Source organism: Balaenoptera musculus, chromosome 10 (assembly GCF_009873245.2).
Source record: "Balaenoptera musculus isolate JJ_BM4_2016_0621 chromosome 10, mBalMus1.pri.v3, whole genome shotgun sequence".
NCBI classification, from domain to species: domain Eukaryota; kingdom Metazoa; phylum Chordata; class Mammalia; order Artiodactyla; family Balaenopteridae; genus Balaenoptera; species Balaenoptera musculus.
The window spans coordinates 40,345,092-40,367,832 of record NC_045794.1 but is presented as its reverse complement, the minus strand read 5'-3'; the positions used below and the strand labels follow the sequence as shown (position 1 = coordinate 40,367,832).

General features: G+C 47.6%; 2 protein-coding genes across 2 annotated transcripts; both read right to left on the bottom strand.

Annotated features, from left to right (window-relative positions):
- Positions 1–9,644: 9,644 nt before the first annotated feature.
- Positions 9,645–14,708, bottom strand: LOC118902878 (cytochrome c oxidase assembly protein COX14). Its single transcript, XM_036867620.1, has 2 exons — positions 14,484–14,708; positions 9,645–10,057 (listed from the first exon to the last, which is right to left on the bottom strand). Exon 2 carries the CDS (start codon positions 10,047–10,049, stop codon positions 9,876–9,878), a length of 174 nt encoding a protein of 57 aa, XP_036723515.1. The 5' UTR covers positions 10,050–10,057; positions 14,484–14,708; the 3' UTR covers positions 9,645–9,875.
- A 751-nt stretch (positions 14,709–15,459) lies between these two features.
- Positions 15,460–22,587, bottom strand: GPD1 (glycerol-3-phosphate dehydrogenase 1). The gene is made up of 8 exons (XM_036865403.1): positions 22,309–22,587; positions 21,602–21,779; positions 20,625–20,765; positions 19,891–20,029; positions 19,539–19,651; positions 18,621–18,854; positions 18,290–18,396; positions 15,460–17,343 (listed from the first exon to the last, which is right to left on the bottom strand). Exons 1-8 carry the CDS (start codon positions 22,347–22,349, stop codon positions 17,247–17,249), a joined length of 1,050 nt encoding a protein of 349 aa, XP_036721298.1. The 5' UTR covers positions 22,350–22,587; the 3' UTR covers positions 15,460–17,246.
- Between the last annotated feature and the right edge of the window lie 154 nt (positions 22,588–22,741).

Below are 22,741 nucleotides of genomic sequence, written 5' to 3'. Positions count from 1 at the left end.
TCTTTATGGCTGAGTAATACTCCATTTTATATATATATATTATATATATATATTATATATATATATATATATAATATATATATACACACACACACACCACATTTTCTTTATCCATTCATCTGTTGATGGACACATTAGTTGCTTCCATATCTTGGCTACTTTAAATAATGCTGCTGTGAACATTGGGATACATATATCTTTTCGAATTAGTGTTTTCATTTTCTTCAGGTATATACCCAGGAGTGGAATTGTTGGATCATATGTTATTTTCATTTTTAGTTTTTTGAGGAACCTCCATACTGTTTTCCATAATGGCTGCACCAATTTACATTCCCACCAACAGTGTACTAGGGTTCCCTTTTCTCCACATCCTTGCCAACATTTGTTATTTGTGGACTTTTTGATGATAGCCATTCTGACAGGTGTGAGATGATATCTCATTGTGGTTTTGATTTGCATTTCCCTAATGATTAGCACTGTTGAGCATCATGTGCATGTTGGCCATCTGTGTGTCTTCTTTGGAAAAATGTCTATTCGGGTCTTCTGTCCATCGGGTTGTTTTTTTACATTGAGTTGTATGAGCTTACTCCATCTTTTTGTTCTATTCAGGCTGTTAATGGATTGGATAAGGCCCAACCCCAATGGGGAAGGCAATCTGCTTTACTCAGTCTATAGATTCAAATATTAATCTCATCCAGAAACACCCTCTCAGATGTACCAGGAATACTATTTAACCTTCTGTCTGGGCCTTCAGTGGCCAAGTCGACACATAAAATCAACCAGTGTGAAGGATAAATATCAGAAACATAATGTTGAATGAAAAAGGCAAGTTGCAAAAGAATATGTCCCGTTTGATGCAATTAACATTACTTTTTAAACCCAAAAATATATTTAGGGTACTTCTGTAGTAAACATACAGAAACATACAGCAACTGCAGGATGGACAGTGCTTACCTTTATGGAGTGGGGGGTGTGGATTTGGTATGAAATTTTATTCCTGGTGCTCTTCAATAAGTTTGGAATAATTCATCATTTTAAAAAACTTTTTAAATGTAAAAACAAGTATGTGGTATTTTCAGGGAACTCTGATCTGTTGCAGTTGGATCAAAGTGGCAGGAGATGAGAATAAGAAGGTTGCTTGGGGCCAGATTGTGAAGAACCTTGACTATCAGGCTAAAGAGTTAAATTTTAGCTGGTAGGTCATGGGAGCCACAAAGTTTTAAAGCAGTAAGATGAGTCTTCTAAAAGTTGTAGAGAGGGTTTTCCTAGGACTTGGGACATAACCTAAGAGAGGTAAAGAAAATGGCTTTTTAAAGAAGGGGCCTATGAATTGGCATAGGGCAATACACAGTAGGGTTATCTGTACCACCTTCACCTCAGCCGTTGGCATGCAATTCTGTTTTTTCTTCTAGTTCAGCAAGGTCTCTCGTAGGGCAGGTCTCACCAAAAAGAGTTTAGCCGCAAGCCCTAAGCCTATAAAAGTAGATTTGGGATCTGCTTTCGCTCAACTGACTTCTATGAAAGACTTTTAGGAAACAATATAAAACTTTCTAGGGCTTCCCTGGTGGCGCAGTGGTTGAGAATCTGCCTGCCTAATGCAGGGGACACGGGTTCGAGCCCTGGTCTGGGAAGATCCCACATGCCGCGGAGCAGCTGGGCCCGTGAGCCACAATTACTGAGCCTGCGCGTCTGGAGCCTGTGCTCCGCAACAAGAGAGGCCGCGATAGTGAGAGGCCGCGCACCGCGATGAAGAGTGGCCCCCACTCGCCGCAACTAGAGAAAGCCCTCGCACAGAAACGAAGAAACAACACAGTCAAAAATAAATAACTAAATAAATAAATTTATAAAAAAAAAAAAAAAAAACTTTCTAGCAGCAACATGGCTTTGCTGGTAATAATTTATTATAAGGAATTGTGGCTCGTGCAGTTATGGAGGTATTCCTTGTGGCTGGTCTCTTTCCTTCATTGTCCTCCCTCTCCAATAGGGTTCCTAGGACAAGCTATAACCCTGCTACCAAAGCTGATCCTGACTAACACAGGGTGGGGAGATCTATGGTGTCCCAAGCTTTGCCCATTAGTCCTTCTCTCCTAAGTCTTTGGCCTCTGAATAGTTGAAGAGACCAGCAAAAAGAGAATTCAATCAACATATGTTTCTTTATGTACATGTAAACACATTGAGAATGGTAGAAAAAATACACCAAACTGTTAACACAGGCAATTTCTGAGTAGGGAAATGGGAAGGGGTGTTGGGGGTGGGATGGAGTGACAAGGGGCACTTTTATTTATCTGTATTTTATAATATTTTCCATTGAAAATATATTCATGTTTTGAGTCCTGACCTTAAGAAGTTACAAACTAGTAGATATGACACAAATGAACACATTTTTTTCTTCCTTAAACAAAAAGCAAAAAACCTGTTGAAGCAAGTGTGGCAATATGTTCAAAACAATTAAAACTGAGGAATAAGTATATGGGTTTTATTTCTAAATTCCTTCAGCTTTTGTATATGTTTGTAACTCAAAAAATATTTTTGTTATAAAAGCTATATATGCTCATGGTAAAAAAAAGCTCTATATGCTCATGGTAAAAAAATGTTAAGTACCTGACATCTCCATTCACCCTAATCATTATCAACAGTTTGGTATATAGCCTTCTAGAACCACTTGTCAGATAACCAAATGTATACAAATGTGTTTCTTTTAAAACAAAAATGAGATTATACCACACATATTCTGCTGGTTTTGACTGATAACATTCCATTTTATGGGTATACCATTATTCATTAACTAATTCTTGAGCTTATTTAAGGTTCTTTACTATTAACATAATACTGCAATTAATAACCTTGTACGAATATATTGTACAGTTGTGTGACTACTTCTAAGGGCAAGAGTCCTAGCAGTGAAATAACTAGGTAAGAGGGTATAGACACTTTAAATTTTTGATAGAAAAAGACTATACAAACTTGTATTGCCATTAACGAGAGATTACCCTGTATTATTTAAGTATTAAAAGTGCTGTGGGAAAAAAAAAAAAAAAAAAAGTGCTGTGGGGCTTTCCTGGTGGCGCAGTGGTTGAGAATCTGCCTGCCAATGCAGGGGACACGGGTTCGAGCCCTGGTCTGGGAAGATCCCACATGCCGCGGAGCAACTACGCCCGTGAGCCACAACTACTGAGCCTGCGCGTCTGGAGCCTGTGCTCCGCAAACAAGAGAGGCCGCGATAGTGAGAGGCCCGCGCACTGCGATGAAGAGTGGCCCCCGCTTGCCACAACTAGAGAAAGCCCTCGCACAGAAACGAAGACCCAACACATTATTAAAAAAAATAATAATAATAATAATAAAAGTGCTGTGAAAGGGGTGGTTGCTATGGAGTACAAAAGAGGTCTTAAATATCATGATAGGGAATTTGACCTTGACCCAGTAGCCAGTGGTTCTCATCTCTATAAAAAGCCCAATACCATTTTTTTTTTTCTCTTGCAAAGGCACTTAAGGGCATACATTTCCTGACATGATCTTGGGCTGTGTCATGCAGTTTTATATGAAATATTTTGTTTTATTGCTTTAAAGAAGGTAAGAAATTTCAGTTTTGGTCTTTCTCTTTGATTTGAGGGTTGCCCAGGAATATTTCATTTCCACATAGTTGAGATTATCATTATTTATTTATAATTTTATTGGATGTGATCAGAGAATAGTCTGTAAAATTCCTGCAATCTGTAAAATTCCTACTTTTAAATTTGTTAAAAAATTGTTTTGAATAGGCAATTAGTGTTTATAAGTGAACTATATTCACAGAAGATGATCTATTCTCTACTTATTATATATACACACACGTGTGTATAAGGTTTGTTGTTTGTATTATTAATTTCTTCTCAGTCCTTACTTTATTCTTCTAGTGCTGTTCAGTCTGAACAAAGTATGATAGACTCTCACCATAATTGTATTTTTAACCTGTTCTCCTGTATTCCTAAGAATTTTTGCTTTAGTTTTTTTAGTTGCTTTGTTTGTTGCAAATTTATAACCACCCTTTCTTCATAATTTATGTCTTTTTATATTACCAGATGATCTCTTTATTCCATTTAGTGTTTGTTAACCTTTCTTATTATTACCATTCTTGCTTTACATTCGTTTGCATTTCTGGTATGTCTTACCCATCTATTTTCAACTTCTCTTTATTAGTGAGTATGTTTATTAGAAACTATATATAATTTGGATTTGCTTTTTTAGCCCAGTCTATTAGATTTTGTCTTTTAATGGGAGAATTCAGTCTATTGATATTTAGTGTAATAACCAATGAACTTAATTATATTCCTTCATCTTAATTTGACAGCAACTAAGTCTATTCTTCTTTATTAAATATAGTTCATGCTCAGTAAATACTAAACAGTTGCTTGAGTTTAGGTTTTGACAAGCTTATTTGAAATGACAGTAGGTACTCCAAGTGAAAATGAGGTAGGAAAGGACTGAACCTAAGGCAGGAAGTAAGACTGGACGGATATATATTGGCATATTACATATTATCCACTCTATTAGAGTTCTCCAGAGAATCAGAACCAATACGTTAGAGAGAGAATAAGAGTGAGGGCAAGAGAGACTGATTTATTTCAAGGAATTGGCTAACACAATTGTAGGGACTGGAAGGTCTGAAATCTAGAGCAGGCCGGCAGGCTGAAAATGCAGGTAAGAGTTGATGTTGCAGTCCAAGATCCACAGGCTGGAAACTCAGGTAGGGGTTCTATGTTACAGTCTTAATGCCAAATTCCTTCTTTGGGAACTGTGTCTTTGCTTTTAAGGCCTCAACTGATTGGGTGAGGCCCATCCATATTATGGAGGACAATGTGCTTTACTCCAAGTTGGCTGATATGTTAATTACACCTAAAAAATACCTTCAAAGCAACATGCAGACTGATGTTTGACAAAACAACTGGGCACCATAGCCTAGCCAAGTTGAAACAAAATTAACCATCACCCCAACACCATAGCAAATGTTGACCAAATATGAATGGATTATTTCTAAACCAGGTGGTTACAAATATTTGTAAAACACTCCCTTTACTATCCTTAAATGCAATTAATATTTAACTTATCTACTGTACACATAAGTTTTAAAAATCACCATAATGTTCTAATAGTAATATAAAGGATATGTTTTAAGAAGAATTTATAATAAAATTATTTCCACATATAAATATTGGGCATAGTTATACTAGCACTCAGATGCTTGCACTTCTGTACATTCACCATGAATACAGTGGCTACAAATGCAGACTGATACTATCGTGTTGTGTCAGAGATTCAAATGCCAGGAACAGGCTCTGCCACCAATGGCATGGTTTTTTGAAATGGTGAACAAAAGTTCTAAATAAACTACACTACAATCTCCCCTCCATTTATACAGTAGTTGCATGCCTAGAGGATTCAGAGTACACTAAAAACTGTACAAAAAATACTGCATATTTATAGGTAAAAGAGGGAGGTTATAGTCTCAGCTAATTATAAATTTTTTCACTTGAATATTTATGGGGACATTTGATAGTTGTGCAGGACTTGGGACAGTATGTTGTGTAAGACTATCCCAGACATTGTAAGAATTCTGGCATCCTTGGCCTCCACCTACCAGATGCCAGAGATGCTTCCCAATCATTGTGACAATCAAAACACTTTCAACTCTGTTGTGTGTGTGGGGTGCCACTTCTGCTGAGAACCACTGTACTAAATAATAGGAAGCTATCAAAAGTATTTTTTCTCCCCTCGACTTTTTGAGAAATTGGAAAAAAAAAAAGAGAAAAACATTAAGAATGCTATATGCTCTCATATTTCCAATACCCCAAATTAATACCTCAGAGACCTGTGACATTGTGATATAATAAATATATAATTGGTCTTAGTCCCAGGTTCTTAGCACAGAGCTTCTAAGACCCTTGGGAATCTCCAGAGTGATATATCTTTTTATTTGCTAATGAGGTTACTCTTGGTGGGCCCCGAGATAGTTTCAGGTTGGGAGCTGGTTGCCAGAGGAACAAGATGAAGGCAGGTTAGAGGGCTGGAACTTTCAGCCCCACATTCCCGATCTCCTGGGAGGGGAGAGGTGCTGGGGATTGGGTCAATCATTGAATGGCTGATGATTTAATCATGCGTATATAATGGAACCTCCATTAAAACTCTAAACAATGAGGTTCAGAGAGCTTCTGGGTGGAACACATAGAGATGCTGATACAGGGATGGGCGCTATGCATCTCTTCCATTTGGCTGTTCCTGAGTGGTATCCTTTATAACAAACTAGTAATAATAAATAGTTTCTCTGAGTTCAGTCATGTGAGCCATCACAGCAAACCTGAGAAGGAGGTCGTGGGAACGGATCTGTAGCTGTCAGGCAAAGTGGGGGTAACCTGGGGACCCCACTACTTGTGAATGACTCAGCCCTTAACCTGTGGTGTCTGCGCTAACTCCACGTAGCTTAGTGGCAGAATTGAACTGCAGGACATAGTTGGTGTCTGGAGAGTTGGAGAATTGTTTGGTGTGGGAAAAACATATTTGGTGGTAGAAGTGTTGTGAGTAAACAGTTTCCATTTAAGACCCCCTTTAACCTCTGCCCTGTTCCACCTCACCTCATCCCCAATGTAATGACTACTATTGTCCTTTCAATCAATTTTTTATACTTTTATTATAATCACATATGTATCCATAACAACATAGAGTATGAATTTCCCCATGGGTTTGTGATGTATCCTCTATCATATTCAATTTCTCACAGATACATTGATCTGTGTCTGAGTTTATTATTCTGTGCCATTGATCTATTTGTCTGCTCCTGCACTAGTACCACAACATTTAGAGTACTATTAGCTTTCTACTATGTCTTGATATCTGGTAACCCCAACTCATCTTCTTTGTTTCTTTTCAAAATTGTCTTAGATACCTGTGCTTTTAAAGATTTTTTTAGAGAAAAAGTGGTGTCTTCTATAGATACTTGGCCCAGCATGGGAGGGTGAAGGGTCAGAGAAACCTTTTAGGAAAAAGAGGATAGAAAGGATGTTCCATTTAGAGAGAAAGCAAGAGCAGGCATGGAGACAAGAAACAACGTGCAACCACACAGGTCATTTGATTTTACTAGAACACAAAGGGTGATGTAGGAACATAAGGTGGGTCAAGTCTTAAGGACCTCATACACCATACCAAGGAGTCTGGACTGGATCTTATAGGTCAGGGATTCTTAACCTATTGTCTATGGTTGAGCTTCAGAGGGGATCCGAAGCAGAATGCCATAATTGAATCTGTTCCAAATAGATGTCTCTGACAGCAGTGTGGCAAATATGAGGTCAAGATTGGAACTAAGACCCCTAAAAGTCTCCTGCAAAAGTATAAGCAAGAAATGACAAGGGTAGAACTGACTGAATGGATGTTTAAATGGTAAAACTTAATAAGACAATTACTTGGTTGGGAGTAGGGTACAGAGAGTGGTGTAATAAGACTCCCATATTCCTGACTTAAATGATAGTGAAAATAAGGGAAAAAAAACAAGTAGGTCCTGGAGATATGAAGGAACGCTGTTAGTCGTGGACAAGTTAGAGAGGACTATAGGATTTGAGTGGATATAGCAAGCAATTGGATATATCTGAAGCTCAAAAGGTCAACCTGGAAGATACAGATGTGGAGGTCAGCAGCAGGTGTTAATAGCTGACATTTATCGCTTGTCAGGTACTGGAGTATTAATATGAATTGTCTCATTTAATCTCAAACCAATCTTCTAAATTAGAAACTACCACTTAAGCAAGTTTATATACTGAGAAGAAGGAAGAGGGTGAGTTAGATAACTAATGGAGCAAGGTCTGGGGTTGAGAAGGGTAAGGCTGGAGGCAGGGCAGCTGTTCGGGGGCTCAGCTGTGGGCACAGGCTGGACAGGGAAGCAGTTTAGACCAAAAAGGGGTGAAAGATTGGAAGGAAAAAAAGGAATCCAAAGATTTGAAGTATTCAAGTTCTCGAATAGAGTGAAAATGAGAATATAAGAAAGCTCCTCAAAAAGGACTGATTTTGGGGCTTCCCTGGTGGCGCAGTGGTTAAGAATCCGCCTGCCAATGCAGGGGATGAGGGTTCGAGCCCTGGCCCGGGAAGATCCCACATGCCGCGGAGCAACTAAGCCCGCGAGCCAGAACTACTGAGCCTGCACTCTAGAGCCCTAGAGCTACAACTACTGAAGCCCGTGCTCTGCAGCAAGAGAAGCTACCGCAATGAGAAGCCCCCACGCGCAGCAACGAAGACCCAACGCAGCCTAAAATAAATAAATTAAAAAAAAAAAAAAAAAAGGACTGATTTTACACTGTTCGGAAGTGGCACTGGGGAGCTGAGAGAACGGTCACCTTACTGTCTGTACAGGCAAGTGAGAAAGCAGAGAAGGCAGTGGAGTCCTTGGTTAACATATCAAGAGAGAATGGGAGTAAATGGGTTGAGTATATAGGAATGCTGAGCTTTTAAATCATGGAAGAGGGCCTTCAGGTGAAAGGTTTAGGAATGGGGGACAAAGGTCAGAGCAGTACGTACATGAGAGAGGACAGGTGTCCAAAGGGGTTGATATTTTGGGCGATCACCAAGAATGACGTGAACAAGCAAGCCTCAAAGCTCAAAATGAAATGGTAGGGGGCTTCCCTGGTGGCGCAGTGGTTGAGAATCTGCCTGCCAATGCAGGGGACCACGGGTTCGAGCCCTGGTCTGGGAAGATCCCACATGCTGCGGAGCAGCTGGGCCCGTGAGCCGCAATTACTGAGCCTGCGCGTCTGGAGCCTGTGCTCTGCAACAAGAGAGGCCGCGATAGTGAGGCCCGCGCACGGCGATGAAGAGTGGCCCCCGCTTGCCGCAACTAGAGAAAGCCCTCGCACAGAAACGAAGACCCAACACAGCCATAAATAAATAAATAAATACATACGTACATAAATAAATGAATGAATGAATGAAATGGTAGTGGGACTTCCCTGGCGGTCTAGTGGTTAAGACTCTGGGCTTCCGCTGCAGGGGGCACGGGTTCGAACTAAGATCCCACATGCCGTGTGGCCAAAAAAAAAAAGATGGCAAGAATATCCTTCATAGTTGGATTTTACCTTGAATGCATTGTTTTCTTTCAAATCCTCTTCACAACTCTGCAGTCAGACCTGCAGGTAGATTGTTGTGCAGTGGCACAGTGAGAAATCAACCCTGATGCTAATACTATATCCACTATGCTTAAGGAGATGGACTGCATTACTGTAGGCTGCCCAAAAGCCCTTCACATTTTATGAACTATCCGCCTCCACTTTGTGCAATTTTAACAGCTGTTAAACAAGGGCCTCTGCCTCCTTGACTCAGAAGTGCACATGTGGCCAAGCTGGCCAGAGAACTCCATTACCTGGATACAGTTTAATTGGTCCAGGAATGGTCACTGACCACAAAAGAGCTTTGGTCTTTACAGAGTCTTCTCAGGGGATTTATACAGATGCTGGGACAGTCTTTTCTCTGAGATCAGGAGAGCTGAGATTACTGCTCCTAGAACTGTATATCCCCTACTTCATGGGTGCTAAGAGCTCAAGATATGGAAATCCAGTCTGTGACTAGAAAACTGGTAGTCAAGACCCCACCTCTGTAGTCCATACCCCGTTCAAGTAAACAAAAACACCAAGACACAGACATGGCAAAATATTTAATGTCTGTAGGTGTGCCTCACCCTCCCATTCCTGTTATGATTCAATAGCCTCTCCAAACTGACTACCAGAGAAAACATGGGCACTTTTTCCCAGCAGAGTTCGAAAACCATTAAGGCCCTGATCCTCTTGACTCAGAAATGACTGCAGGTGAGGTCTTTCCACAACATGCCTCAGGTCTCTCTGCTCAAGGTAAAAAGCCCCCCAGTTCTACGGGACTCCCGAGGTCTTCTGTTCTTCTGCAGCCTGGCGCTGGGAGCTGCGCCGCTGGAAATAGCGGTAGACTCGGGCGCTGCAGAGGTAGCCCCCATAAACAGTGAGGAGCATCATGGAGGTGGAGAAGGTCTTGTAGCCAATGTCGGCTAGTTGCTTGGCAGTTGGCATGTTGTCCCCTACAAAGACAGACTAGATTTAGACCCAAGGAGAAGGCCTCATCTGCCCAGCCCACTTACCTGTTTAAGGCCATTTTATAACTTCTTAGTTTGTCTGCACTCTATTCTGAATGGCCCCTAGACATATGCAGCGTCTTATACTGGAAGATATTGTTTGGGAATTCTTAAGATTCAAAAGGGCAAATAAAGTCTGCATACAAGATACAGAAACACAGCTGGAACCAGGCGTATCTGAATGACATTACAGCTAACACCTGACCCTCCGTGTTTATGGAAAGACGTGACTGGTATGGACCACCCAGAAATGTTCTTAATTGGTATATTACTTTAGGCACACATCAGTTTTTCTGGCTAGTAGGGAATTTATTGAAGTAGCCAGAGATTAAACATTAGCAGTGAATTATTCTCTCTAGGAGGATCGAATGGGAGCCTTCTGGGCAATATCCAATTTGTTTTCCCATAAAACCATCTTATTTATGGTGCTCAGGTTCCCAGGTTAGTCTTCAAGCATCTGTTTAAGCCATAATATACTTGAAATAGTGCCAACAGTATGTTTATGTTATTTCAATTAGACATAACCTTCTACAGCATTAATCCTGAATTCCAAACATAAAACGAAGAACCTACCCCAAGGGCTAAAATGAAACTTACTGTGTCCCCAGCAAATTAACTCACATTTGCATGAGATAAATTACTTCCAATTTAACTGTTCCCTGGACATTCTGAGCCAGGGAACAAGAGAAAGTTTAGAATGGGAATCTCTCATCTTGAACAAAACATTCTCAATTTGGGACTATGAATGTATTCTCAGCCTCCTCTCTGTTGAGGGAATTAAAATTAAAAGACTGACTGAAGTTAGTGAGAATAGTTTTCTTAAAAGTCAAGAATTTGAAAGGAGAAAAGTTCAGGTTAGCTGGTTGAGGGGGTCAGGGGTAGGGTGTGACATCTAAGTGTTTCTCAGAGTAAGTCCCATGGGCGGAACACTGCCTTTGAGCCAGTCCCTGAGGGTAGATCCCACACTGAACTGAGGCACAGCTTCCTTGAATCATAATTCCAAGTGACTACTGAAAGTGATATTAAATAAGGTCAGAGGAAGAAAACCAAATGGCACAGGGACAAGATGAGAAAGGGTTGTATGCAGGTTATCTGGGGTTTGAAAGGACCCCAAGCTGTGAGACAGTAAGAAAACACACACATGCCGCGGAGCAACTAAGCCTGTGCGCCACAACTACTGAGCCTGCGCTCTAGAGCCCGCGTGCCTAGAGCCGGTGCTCCACAACAAGAAGCCCGCGCACCGCAACGAAGAGTAGCCCCTGCTCACGGCAACTAGAGAAAGCCCGGGTACAGCAACGAAGAAACCCAACGCAGCCAAAAATAAATAAATAAAATAATTAAATTTATTAAAAAATAAAACAAAACAAACAAACAAAAAGAACACACAGAGCAGGACACTAAGGTAATAAACAAGCTCCCAGCAAAGAGACCTGCAGCCTTCAACCTCCCCCTCACTTATTCTTTCTCCTCCTATCCCCCATTACCCTGGCCAGATGCTAACCAGTTATAGGACCACCTCTTCTCAGGGCTGGAGGAAGAAGGCTGGAAACAGGATAGTACATCTTGCCTAGAAGAGTGACAGAAGATCTACTGACAGATGAAATTTTTCTAGAACCTCATTTTCCTCTCTTGTCTAATCCAACCTGAGATTTCTCCTATTTTCAAATTAACAAAAACTTTTCACAGATCCTGAGCTAAGGCTGGGCAGTGGAAAAAGAGAAGACAGATGAAGAAGTTATTCTAGAAGTAGAACAAGGCTTATTAACTGAATGGGCTAGGGCAAAGCTGAAAATATCTCCAAGTTAACAATTGAGGAAACTTTATGGAGTGGGATACTGCTAATAGAAAGAAGAAACAGGTGTGTGTCACTATGTGTGTATGGGGATGGTGGTGTCAGTAAGCATCAGTCAGGAAGATCATGAACTGGACATGTTAAAGTTAAGATGCTCAATAAAGGGACTTCCCTGGTGGCGCAGTGGTTAAGAATCCGCCTGCCAACGCAGGGGACACGGGTTCGATCCCTGGTCCAGGGAGATCCCACATGCCACGAAGCAACAAAGCCCATGTGCCACAACTACTGAGCCTGCACTCTAGAGCCCGCGAGCCACAACCACTGAGCCCCACGCGCCTAGAGCCCATGCTCCGCAACAAGAGAAGCCACCGCAATGAGAAGCCCGTGTACTGCAACGAAGAGTAGCCCCCGCTCTCCGCAACTAGAGAAAGCCCACGCTCAGCAACAAAGACCCAACACAGCCCCCCCCCCAAAAAAAAACAAGAAAGAAAAGATGCTCAATACAATATTCAGGCACATGGATATGCAAATGTGGAACAAATCCTAGAAGAGAGGCTAGGCTACGGATACATATGGAAATAACGAGTGTCACTGAAACAAACGATAAAACCCAAGAGAGGGGCTTCCTGGTGGCGCAGTGGTTGAGAATCTGCCTGCCAATGCAGGGGACACGGGTTCGAGCCCTGGTCTGGGAAGATCCCACATGCCGCGGAGCAACTGGGCCCGTGAGCCACAATTACTGAGCCTGCGCGTCTGGAGCCTGTGCTCCGCAACAAGAGAGGCCGCGATAATGAGAGGCCCGCGCACCGCGATGAAGAGTGGCCCCCACTTGCCACAACTAGAGAAAGCCCTTGCACAGAAACGAAGACCCAACACAGCCATAAATAAATAAATACATAAAATTTAAAAAAACAAAACAAAACAAAAAACCCAAGAGAAAGAGGCCAAGGGAACGCCAGTTTGAAGAAAACAATTACGGAAAAGAAAACAGGAAATTCCAGAAACATCTGGGATGCATTTTCATTTAACTACAACAGTGGTTGAAAATCACTGCTGTATCAAGTCACTACCACTGACAGAGGTATGCTGTATCTTCGGGTGTATTGGGCCAGAATAAAAATTGGGAAACACTACTGTAAAGTTAAGTGCCAAGAAAACTGGTCAGATGGGATCACTGGATGGGAACAGGTGACCAGGTCACAGGTAAACCTAGGACAGAAGTCAATTTAATGCACTAAATTGGAACAGGCATTAAGTAAAAAGCATGGATTCTTAGCCAGAGCCCCAGCAGGCCCCATGAACCCCGTCCCACGAGGTTCATGTGTCTATGCACTTTTCCAGGACGCAGAAAAACAGATTATTAGAAGGATCATAACCCCCTCTCGCCCCAAAGATAAGAATTGATATTCTTGTGATTTGCTGGTTAAGGGAACGGGAGTGATAGGGCAGCAGCCTGAAAAGGTAACAAGGTCAAGTAAATTCTAGTTTTGTTTTGCTTATTGATAAGGAGATTTGAATATGTTTTAGAGGAGAAGAAACTGGTGGCTAAACTGAGGATAAAAGTGAGGTGGATGGGATGGAACAAAATCTAGGATGGCCCAGGAAAAGATGAAATTAGAAGCCCAGGTAGAAGGATTAACCTTGGAAATGAAGAAAATTTTGAGGTTAGCAGAACATTCTCATCTGAGGGACATCCATTTTCTCAAGAAAGCTCAAGGCTAGGTCTTTTATGGGGTTAGACTGAAGGTTTCAGAACAACAGGAAAAAGAAAACAAGAACCATAATGGAAATGACACAGGGGTGCAATCTGCAAAAACCTTTTCAGATTGTGGCTCTTTTCTCTTTTTCTGCCCCCTAAACATGGGAGGACCTCAAGGCTCAGGTCTCTCCTCTGGAAAACTCATTTCCTCAAATGGATCCATCCACCTCAGCCTAAATTTACTCACTTATCTGTCTACCTTTTACTCGTGCTATAAAGGCTGCAGAGAATATGGCTTCTGTCTCAAAGGAGCTTATGGTCTGATGGTGATAAGCTATGCACCCCAAATTCTGTTAGACGAAGTGGAGACGCCGGTGACCAGAAGAGAAGAGGCGTTTTGAGAGTTCAGAGACAAGGTGGAGGCTCAAGGAAAGTTAGCAGAAAGGTGGGGACGGGGTGGGGGGGTAGCTGTCGTTTTAGAAGGGTGGGCAGGATTTACACCGGTAGAGAAGAGGGAGGAGGAGAGCATTGCAGGAATTGAAAGCAGCAAAGGAGCGGATCCAGTTAATCGATAAGCAGGAAGGGTGCCCGGGAAAGCTGCATTTCAGGGCGCAGCGGACTGCAAGACAAGGAAGGGTCAGAGCTACTGGAGTCTGAGCGTGGAGGGCCAAGGCGCGCGGTCAAGGTGTGACAGGAACCTACGGCCGCAAGGAGCTTGCTGGGCTGGAAGCGGCGCAGATCGCGGCACAGGGTACATGGTAACCTCAAGGGCGCCGAAGCCCGAAGACTGGGCGTGGGAGGATGCGGAAAGCAAAGGCCGGCCCGAGCGGGCGCGCCTCTGCGGACAGGCGGCCCTGGCTCGGGCCTGGCAGACGGCGTACCTGGATGCTGCCGCTCCCTCCCTTCCGACCGAGGCCTCCTGCCTGCGCGACCTCCTAGCGCAGCCGGAAGCAGCACCCGGGTCCAGACGAGTGAGGGTACCGCCCAGGGCCAACCCTGAACGCGAAGGCGCTTATTGGTACGGAACACCACCCTTTCTCCCACCCCACGCTCCGCTAAAGCTCTAGGATTCTGCTCCCGACGCGAGATGGAGCCCCGCGCGCCAGACGCAGCATAACCCCGCCCACCGAGGCGAGAGCCTGCGCCGGCTGCAGCTCCGACTGGTTGCTGCCTTTGAACATCCGGCTTCCGGGTCAGCCGCCCTTACTACGCATCCTCAGACGAGCCTTCCTCTCGGAGAGGCCCGTTGGTTTCTGGGGGTTGTAGTCATTCTCCGATGAGAAAGCGTCTTTGGCGACCCAAACTCTGGAACCGGAACTTTTAGGATACTCAGTCACCACAGAAGAGAGCCGGCCAATCCCCAGCCTGTGGCGCGGTGACGTCTCCGGTAGCTGGGTAGGTTCTCTCGGAGTCCGCCCTCTGGAGGGGGCTGCGCGCCCCCTACAGCCTGGAGCTGCCCTCTTCCCCCGGGCCGGCCTTCAGCCGAGCTCAGGAACCCGACCCGCCCTGTGAGGCCTGGACCGCCGAGGATTGCGGCAGGTTTGGCCGTGGCCACGGAGTGGGCGCGATGGTCGAATCTCCATAATGTTTCTGTCCCGTATGTGACCTCCCCGCTTGCAGGCGGCTTGATAAAGCCCCAAAGAAGCGCCGGGAAGGGGTTGGGAGGGGGTGCCATTTGGGGGAAGGGGGGCTGCGTGGGCACACCTGCAAGGGGCCGGGAATGGCTGGGATGATCGAGGAAGGATTTTTCCTTTTTTCGTTTTTCCTCCGGCATGAGTGAAAACATACATGCAGTGATACACCCCCACTGCATACGCCCTACCACATGCACTTAAGCGCCCTTCCCTAATTTGTTTCTGCAAAAAACACGCTTTATTGGGTAGACAAGTAGGCCTGGTTCGCAAGCTTCAGATTCAGTTAATTGTGGAGTGAGCAAAAGTAGGCAAAGGTTTTTGACTATCTAAGAGGGTCGCAGCTGCAGCCTAGGGAAGAGAGCTGTCTTTCTGCCCTGACTTTGACCTCCTGGGGAAGCAGCTCTGGATCCAGTCAGCGCCCAAACCTGGGCCCAGCCAGATCTAGGGTGACTGTGCCCCTCACGCTCGCTGCTCGCAGATCCAGGCAGCTCTGCCCTTCATTGGTAAGACTGACTTCTCAAGGGCGAGGGGCTGAGAGGAGCGTGCCTCCCTGGTTTGTCCAGGAGTAAGGGAGGGTTAACATAATGCTGGCCAGAGCCACAGCGTGCCAGACGCTGCCACACAGGAAGCTGAGACCCTCTGCTGGATGTGACAGGAGCCCTCGGCCTCTATTTATAGCCAGGGGTCCAAGCTGCTGACCTGTGACATTCTCCGGCTGCCATTCCACCCTGGAGCCAGGCCACTGCAAGGCACACTCCTCTCCCTCCTCCCCTTGCTGTTCTTCCCTCACCCCAGCGGGGAGGGAGGCTTGAATTTTTTTCCTCCTCCACGAGTTTCCCAGCTCCTGAGGCGCTGAAGTAGTCAATACCTCATGAGAAGGCCTTCAGGTGACAAAGGAGAGCCGGCCTTGGAATTCAGACCACAGAGATGGGGACCTGCTCATCCTTCCTTACCCACTCTCTGGCCACCTGGCTTCCAGATACAGGAACTGGTTAGCTGCCTTGGCTGCTCTGGGGGTAGCTGAGAATTAGGGACAGGGTTTAGGAGGTAACGGGTGGATCCAAGATGTCCTGGGGAGATAGCAGCAGGAGGAACCCAGCTGACACCTCCCCCCACTAGAGCTCCTGAGAAGGGAGGCAGGGCAGTTACAAAGGTCACAGGGAGTAGAGTGATCTGAGCCTGCTATGAAGAGGTGTAGCTCTGTCAGCAGATTAAGTTCTGCTCCCCAGTGAGGGTGCTGGCAGGGAGGGTGAGAGAGGCTTGGAAAGGTCACACATGGTGGGGAGGAGCTGGCAAAGAACTAGGAACTGGGACGTCCCAAGAGAGAATGACAAGCCCCGTGGCCAGAGATGCCAGCGTGGCAGCAACTCTGGTGCCAGGCAGCCTGGGGGAGGGGGAAAGGGGATGACCAGAGGTTTCTGAGGATGCAGATGTTGCTAGGAGAAGCTAGAAGGGGGTTGTTTGAGATCTTTGTATTTTGCGAACAAACACTGAGATCCATTGATGCCATGTGGGGCCTGGCAGAGGTCTATGTCAGCCCGAAAGCCCAGACCCCTCCCTGCAGCCCTTGCCTCATCCCTCTTGCAGCTGAGGTACTTCTTTAGCCGTTAACTGGGCTTGGGGACAGGAGTCCTGGTCTGTGTGAGGCAGCAGTAAGCAGCCCTTGCCTTGCCTCCCTCCCCTCCCCTCCTCCCCCCACATACCCAAAGCAGGCAGCACTGGGGCTGATTCTACCCCTCCTCTGGGAGGAGGACAGGGAGAAAGCCCCACATATGGAGAGGGACTAGGCAACTGCATTTCTGGTGCGATGTGGTGGCAGGAGGCTGCGGGCTGCTTGTGCTTCAGGATGTCCAGGCAGGTGGCCGGGCCCACAGGCACCTGTCCTCCAGTGAAAAGCTGAGAAGATGCTGCTGTGTGGGGAGTCCCAGAGATCGTGGTGGCCAGGCACCCCAAGCTTCTGCCTGTCTCCGTTGGGGTAAAGAGGCTGCCTGGCCTGGGCCCCAGCCCTGCTCACATATGTTCTGGATGATTCTGCAGGCAGCGGATGAATTCACCTACTGGCTGGTTCTCGTAGCATACCTTGTACACAGCCATGAACAGAGGGAACCTAGAATGGGGAAGGACAGAACCAGCTTGGCCTCCAGGCAAACCCCCTAACCCTCCACTCCCTACTCTCCTGCCTTCGAGCTCAGGCAGACTCTGGCTCTCAATTTCCAATCGCTGAGAATTTGAATTTCCCTAGCCCTGGGTTTTAGGGTCAGGTTTTTATTGCCCTGCTCCCTATCATATTGAACTTGCCTACGTGATTCCCTGGCATGAACTTTTTGTTCCAATTAGGCAGGCCTCAGTATCATCAGCTGTAAAACGGGGTCAATATAACAAAGTAGTGAAGAAGTGATTATGAATTATGTGAAGGTGCTCAATAAGTGCCAGTTTCCTTCTTCCCAACCTGTTGCCCAGGCTGCTCCCTTCACCAGAAGGCTTTACCCTGACCAGCCGTGAGCTGATCTTCTGAGCCTGTTTCATACTCTCTTGCTCTAGGATTCTTTCTCAGATCAACAGAGTTCTGCTCTGATCAGCCCATCACCCCCGCTGTCTTGTGCTCCCTGAAAAAGAGCACCTTGAAGCAGAGACTTTCCTTTTCCTCACGCCTCAGCACCCAAGACAGGATTCACAGAACAAAAGGGTTGGCCTTGGGGGAGCAGCTTAGACTGAGGGTGATGGACAAAGAGGCAGAACAGTCAGAGGAGCGTATTCCTGTGACCTCCATAGCAGAGGACAAGGAGGAAAGGACAGAGAGAGGCCACGCAGAGGGGTCCAAGCAATGTGGTATAAAAAGCACTAGACTGGAAAGAAATCTAAGACAATGACCTAGCTGGGGGACAGCGGGCATACCAGACCCTCTCCAAGCTCTAGGCTCTGTCTGTAAACATAAGATAACATTTCCCTCTCTGCCCACTTCACAGATTGAGGAGGGTTCAGGAAGATGATGAATGGGGAGAGCACTTCTGACGGTGGTTCCCTCCATCAGTGGGGCTGGGGCAGACACTTACTTGTCCAGCAGGCCCTTGTTCTGGAGGATGCTGTGTAGCTCCCGGGCTGTCTGGGGCCCCTGCAGCTTCTGCCCATTCAGCATCTCTTTCTCCAGCTGCTCAATGGACTGTGAAGAAAACAGGACAGGCAGATGGAAATGGGAGAGGAGGGTTGTCAATGTGAGACAGAGAGTCTGGGACTCTGGGAGGAGGTGGGTCTTAAGAGGAAAGAAAGGCTGGGAATGTTCCCAACAATCTTAATGTCTGTGTTCAAGAGATGCCTCAAGGCACGTTCCTCTGCCTTAACACCTACAGGGCCCACCCTCCATTCTTCATTCTCCCCAGGGCCCACCTTTCCAGTGCGGGCGAAGGCCTCGGCCACCTTGCGGTTCCGCCCTCCGTAGCAGGTAGTGATGAGATCAGCAACACCACAGCTCTCCAAGAAGGTGGCAGAGGACACAGGGCCACTGCAGAAGAGCTTGGTGAAGGCGATCATCTCCATGAGCCCCAGTCGGATCACGGCCGCCTTGGTGTTGTCGCCAAAGCCCAGCCCATCACAGAAGCCAGCCCCCACGGCCACTATATTCTTTGAAGAGTGAAGTCATGGGTGAGAAAGGATCCCCTCCCGCAGGCCCCACTTGGGGCCCTCAGCACCTGCCTCATGCTCCTTCCATCAGCCATGACCCGCCCACTGAATAAGTGAAGGAAGGTGGGTGGGCTCCTCAACTATTTCCACCTCTTGGTTTTCCCACTTGCTGCACTCCCTTCTTTTAGCCTGGGCTTGTGCTTTCTGGCTCCCCAACCCTGCCCTATACTCCATCCTTGAGGACTCTTCCTGAAAACCAGTCTTCTACCTGGCCCTCCCAACCACGGCTATTTTGTTCTATGCCCCTGCTATCCATCCATAGGTCTGTCCAGGATCTAGTTCTGGCCATCAATCTGTCTGGGTGTCCTGGACATCTTATCTCCCATTAGCCTGAGTGCTCCCCCAGGGCATCTCCTCTTCCCCCTGGACCAACCTTTGGAGCCAGGGACAGGGATGTCCCACAAGGGGCTATAGGGGAAAGGAAGAAGGAAGCCCAATGTCTGATGGTAAGTAATCGGCAGACCTGAGCGATCCTGGCCTTGCTTCTGCAATTCTTCCCATGTGTATGAGACTTGGTGGGGAAGGGGAGTGAGTGCCTGGAGTCCCAGCAACCTTGTACAGCTAAGCCAGGCCCTCTTTCAGGACCTTCTCCCCACCCCATAGCTGCCTCTGCAGCCCTCTCACCTTTAAGGCCCCACAGATCTCTACTGTGTCCACCTCTTGCACCACCGTGATGCGGAAATTGGGTGTCTGCATCAGCTCTTTCAGAAGCTGTCCCTGGGCCAGGTCCTTGCAGCCTGAAGTAGGGAGGGGATAAGGCTTTAAGAGGGGACTCTTGACTCTTCTTCCCACAACTGCCCTAAGCAGGACCTATAGCTCTTTCCGTAGGGGTGCCCCAACTCCCCTCACCTTTGATGCTGGGATCTTCTTCCTTCACCTGCCTTATGGGGGGAAGATGGCTAAGTGGGTGGGGAATATAGCATGGGGAGGCGATGTAACTGGAGTTGCATTATCTGTGCGGGTGGTGGGGTCTCACCAATGGTTGTCTCACAGAACTTCTCATCAGCCACCTCGCTGGCAATGTTGGCCCCCATCAGCACGCTCATGGGGATGCCAAGGCGCTCCCCAATCACTTCAGAGATGAGCTTCAGCCCGTTGGGGCCCTCGTCTACCCCCTGGGCACAGGATGGAGCTCAGGCCAGGTGCCTTTTGTCCCCAACTGAGGGCTTCCCACCTAGAAATCCTGCCCATTCCAAATTCACTGTTCATCAATGTCCCTCCCCAGAGGTCCTCCCCTATTCCAATGCAGCCAAAGCTTGCTGTGAGGAGAGCAGATAACATGTGAAAACGAATCCATCTGAAAACTCTCCTTCCACAACCTACTTCTCCAAGGTAATGTAGCCCCTCCACATCCCTAAACAGCCCACTCCTGAGTACCCCAAACCAACTTCCATCCCAGCCACTGCTCCAAACCAGCTTCCCTTCTCAACTCCTCAAACCAGCCCACTTCTTGTATCCCCTAGGCATCCCCTGTACACCTCCTAAACTCCCCAAGACATCTGCCTCCAAACCGATCTCTTATCTACTCCCCAACCAACCTCCCCTTCCCAATGGCCCCCCGCATCTGTTTCTCAAGCCTCCCCAAAGCCAGCTCCTCTCTTCAGAAAACTCCTGGCCTACTTCTGCTGTTTTCTGTTTGTCGCACTTCACCCACCCTGAGCCCCACAGCAGTTAGCTGCACCCCCATCCACAGGAAGGTGTCCCTGGCACCTTAATAAGAGATATGCCAATGGCATCTGCCTTCAGGTGGCCCTTGAGCTGATCACAGATCTTGCCAATGAACTGATGGGGTACCACGAAGATCAGGATGTCAGCATCCACTGCAGCCTGGACCACATCTGGGACAGCCACCTGTGGGGGTGACCAGTGTTCATGGGCCTGACAGACTTCTTCTAGCCCCTGTGGAGCCCCATGCAGGAGATCTAGGAGACAGGGTGAGGCTGGTGGGGAAGAAGGAAGGGCAATTTGGGGGTTGAATCTGGAAGGGCTGAACCTGGAGGAACAAGACACTTCTATTCCTTCCGCCTAGCCATCATTCCCTCTAGGTTCCAGCTGTCCTGGGCTCTTGAGGACTCCTGGAAACCTCTCAGCACTCTCCTAGCCCTTGGCGGTGGGACAGTGAGGGAGGCCGAAGGAGGTCTGGGCTTGGCAGGAGGAAGAGGCCAAGTAAGATTTCATCACCCTGCTCCTTAGGGCTCCCAACTAGGAAGGGAGAGCCCCAGTCTTCCTGCTGTCTTTCCTGCTCCCCCTTTCCAGGTGGGGAGTAAGCCACATGGATCTGACCAAAGACCTTAAGTCCAAGGAGCAGTCTCCATGTCTACTAATAACCCAGTGAATGAGTAACAGGATTAGAGCCCGAGGCAGGCACTACCCGGACCCCAAGTCTGGGGGCCGGAGAACCTGTCTTTGGTTGACACAGAGACCAACTTCCTCATCCTCTCCCAGTCCCTTTCCTGCCTGGGAGCCCACGGGGTGGGGTGGAGATGCAGGGGGATGCATTCAGGTTCTCCTCAGTCCCAGAAAGTGCTCAGGGGAGCAGTTTGGGGGCTGTGCCCAGGGACGCCCTGTGCCTGGAGTAGCCCTCCTGAGATGCTCCCCAAGTACAGGTGGCACGTGAAGTGGCCCCCTCCCATCAGGAAGCACCCCCTCCACTTCCCTCTCCCTTCCTACGGGGTGTTGGGGCTCACCACATTGGGGGGCAACTTGTGCCCTGGCAGGTATTTGACATTCTCATGCTGTGTGTTGATGACCTCTGTCAGCTTTCTGCCCCCGACGTCTTCCTCAAACACCCACATGATCACCCGTGGGTCAAAGCGTGCCAGCTGGGCTGCATTGCCACCCACAATCTTGGCGATGGCTGAGCCCCTGGCAGGAGGGGGAGCACAGAAAGTGGAGGAGCGGGGGCGTGAGAGAGGAACGGTGGCAGGGGAGGGGACAATGCTCCACCTCAGGATGTCACAGAAGCCACCGCATTTACTGGCCCCCTTCCTTGTCACCCCCTCCCCGTGACGCTGCGTCTCTCCTGACCTAGCAGTAGAAAGGAGACTCAGTTTCCTTTCCCTCACACTTTGCTGCTGGAGAAGGGGGCCAGCCTTCTGATCTCCCCCCGACCCCCTAACCCAGGCAGCCTTTCAGGCAGGGAGCACTCTGGAGGCTCCCTTCCCATGGCGAACAGGTGCTGCTGCCCAAGAGGCAAGGGCCAGGAGCGGTCTGGGCATCGTCTGTCCTGTCGGGGTAGGCACAGAAGACAGCAACAGGGGTGGGCCAGGAGCCGGAGGCATTTCCCACCCACCGGCTGCCTCCTGCCCACCAGACCTCCCTCCCTAACCTCCTGTATACTTGAGGGAGCCTCCCCTCCCCCACCCCCACCATACTCCTTGACAGAGCCGCTTACCAGTTACCAGAGCCTACAATGCAGACTTTCTTGCCGGCCATGGTGCTGCTTCGCTGCCTGAGCCACCAGCTGGGTGCCACTCTCCCCAGCTCCTCTGCCGGCTGGGAGCATATAACTCCAACACACGTGGGTGCAGCCAAGCCCCGCCCTCCAGGGGAGGGGAGGCGGGCACCCAGGGAGACAGAGTCTGGCAGGGCCAGGGAAAGGGAAGAAAAGGGTAGAGACAGGTGGGGAACAGGAATGGGGCCGAGACCAGGCCCGCTTTTCCTCTTAGGTTTGCCCGCTGACAGTGCTGGCATGCCGCTTCCCTCGGCCCCAGCCCAGGTCCTCACCCCCTCCCTCCCCACAATGGTCTCATTTTAAGGTCTGCCAACACCAGGCCCAGATAAGGAGCAAGTGCCCGGTCCCCCCCACTCCCGTCCCCTAGCACTGG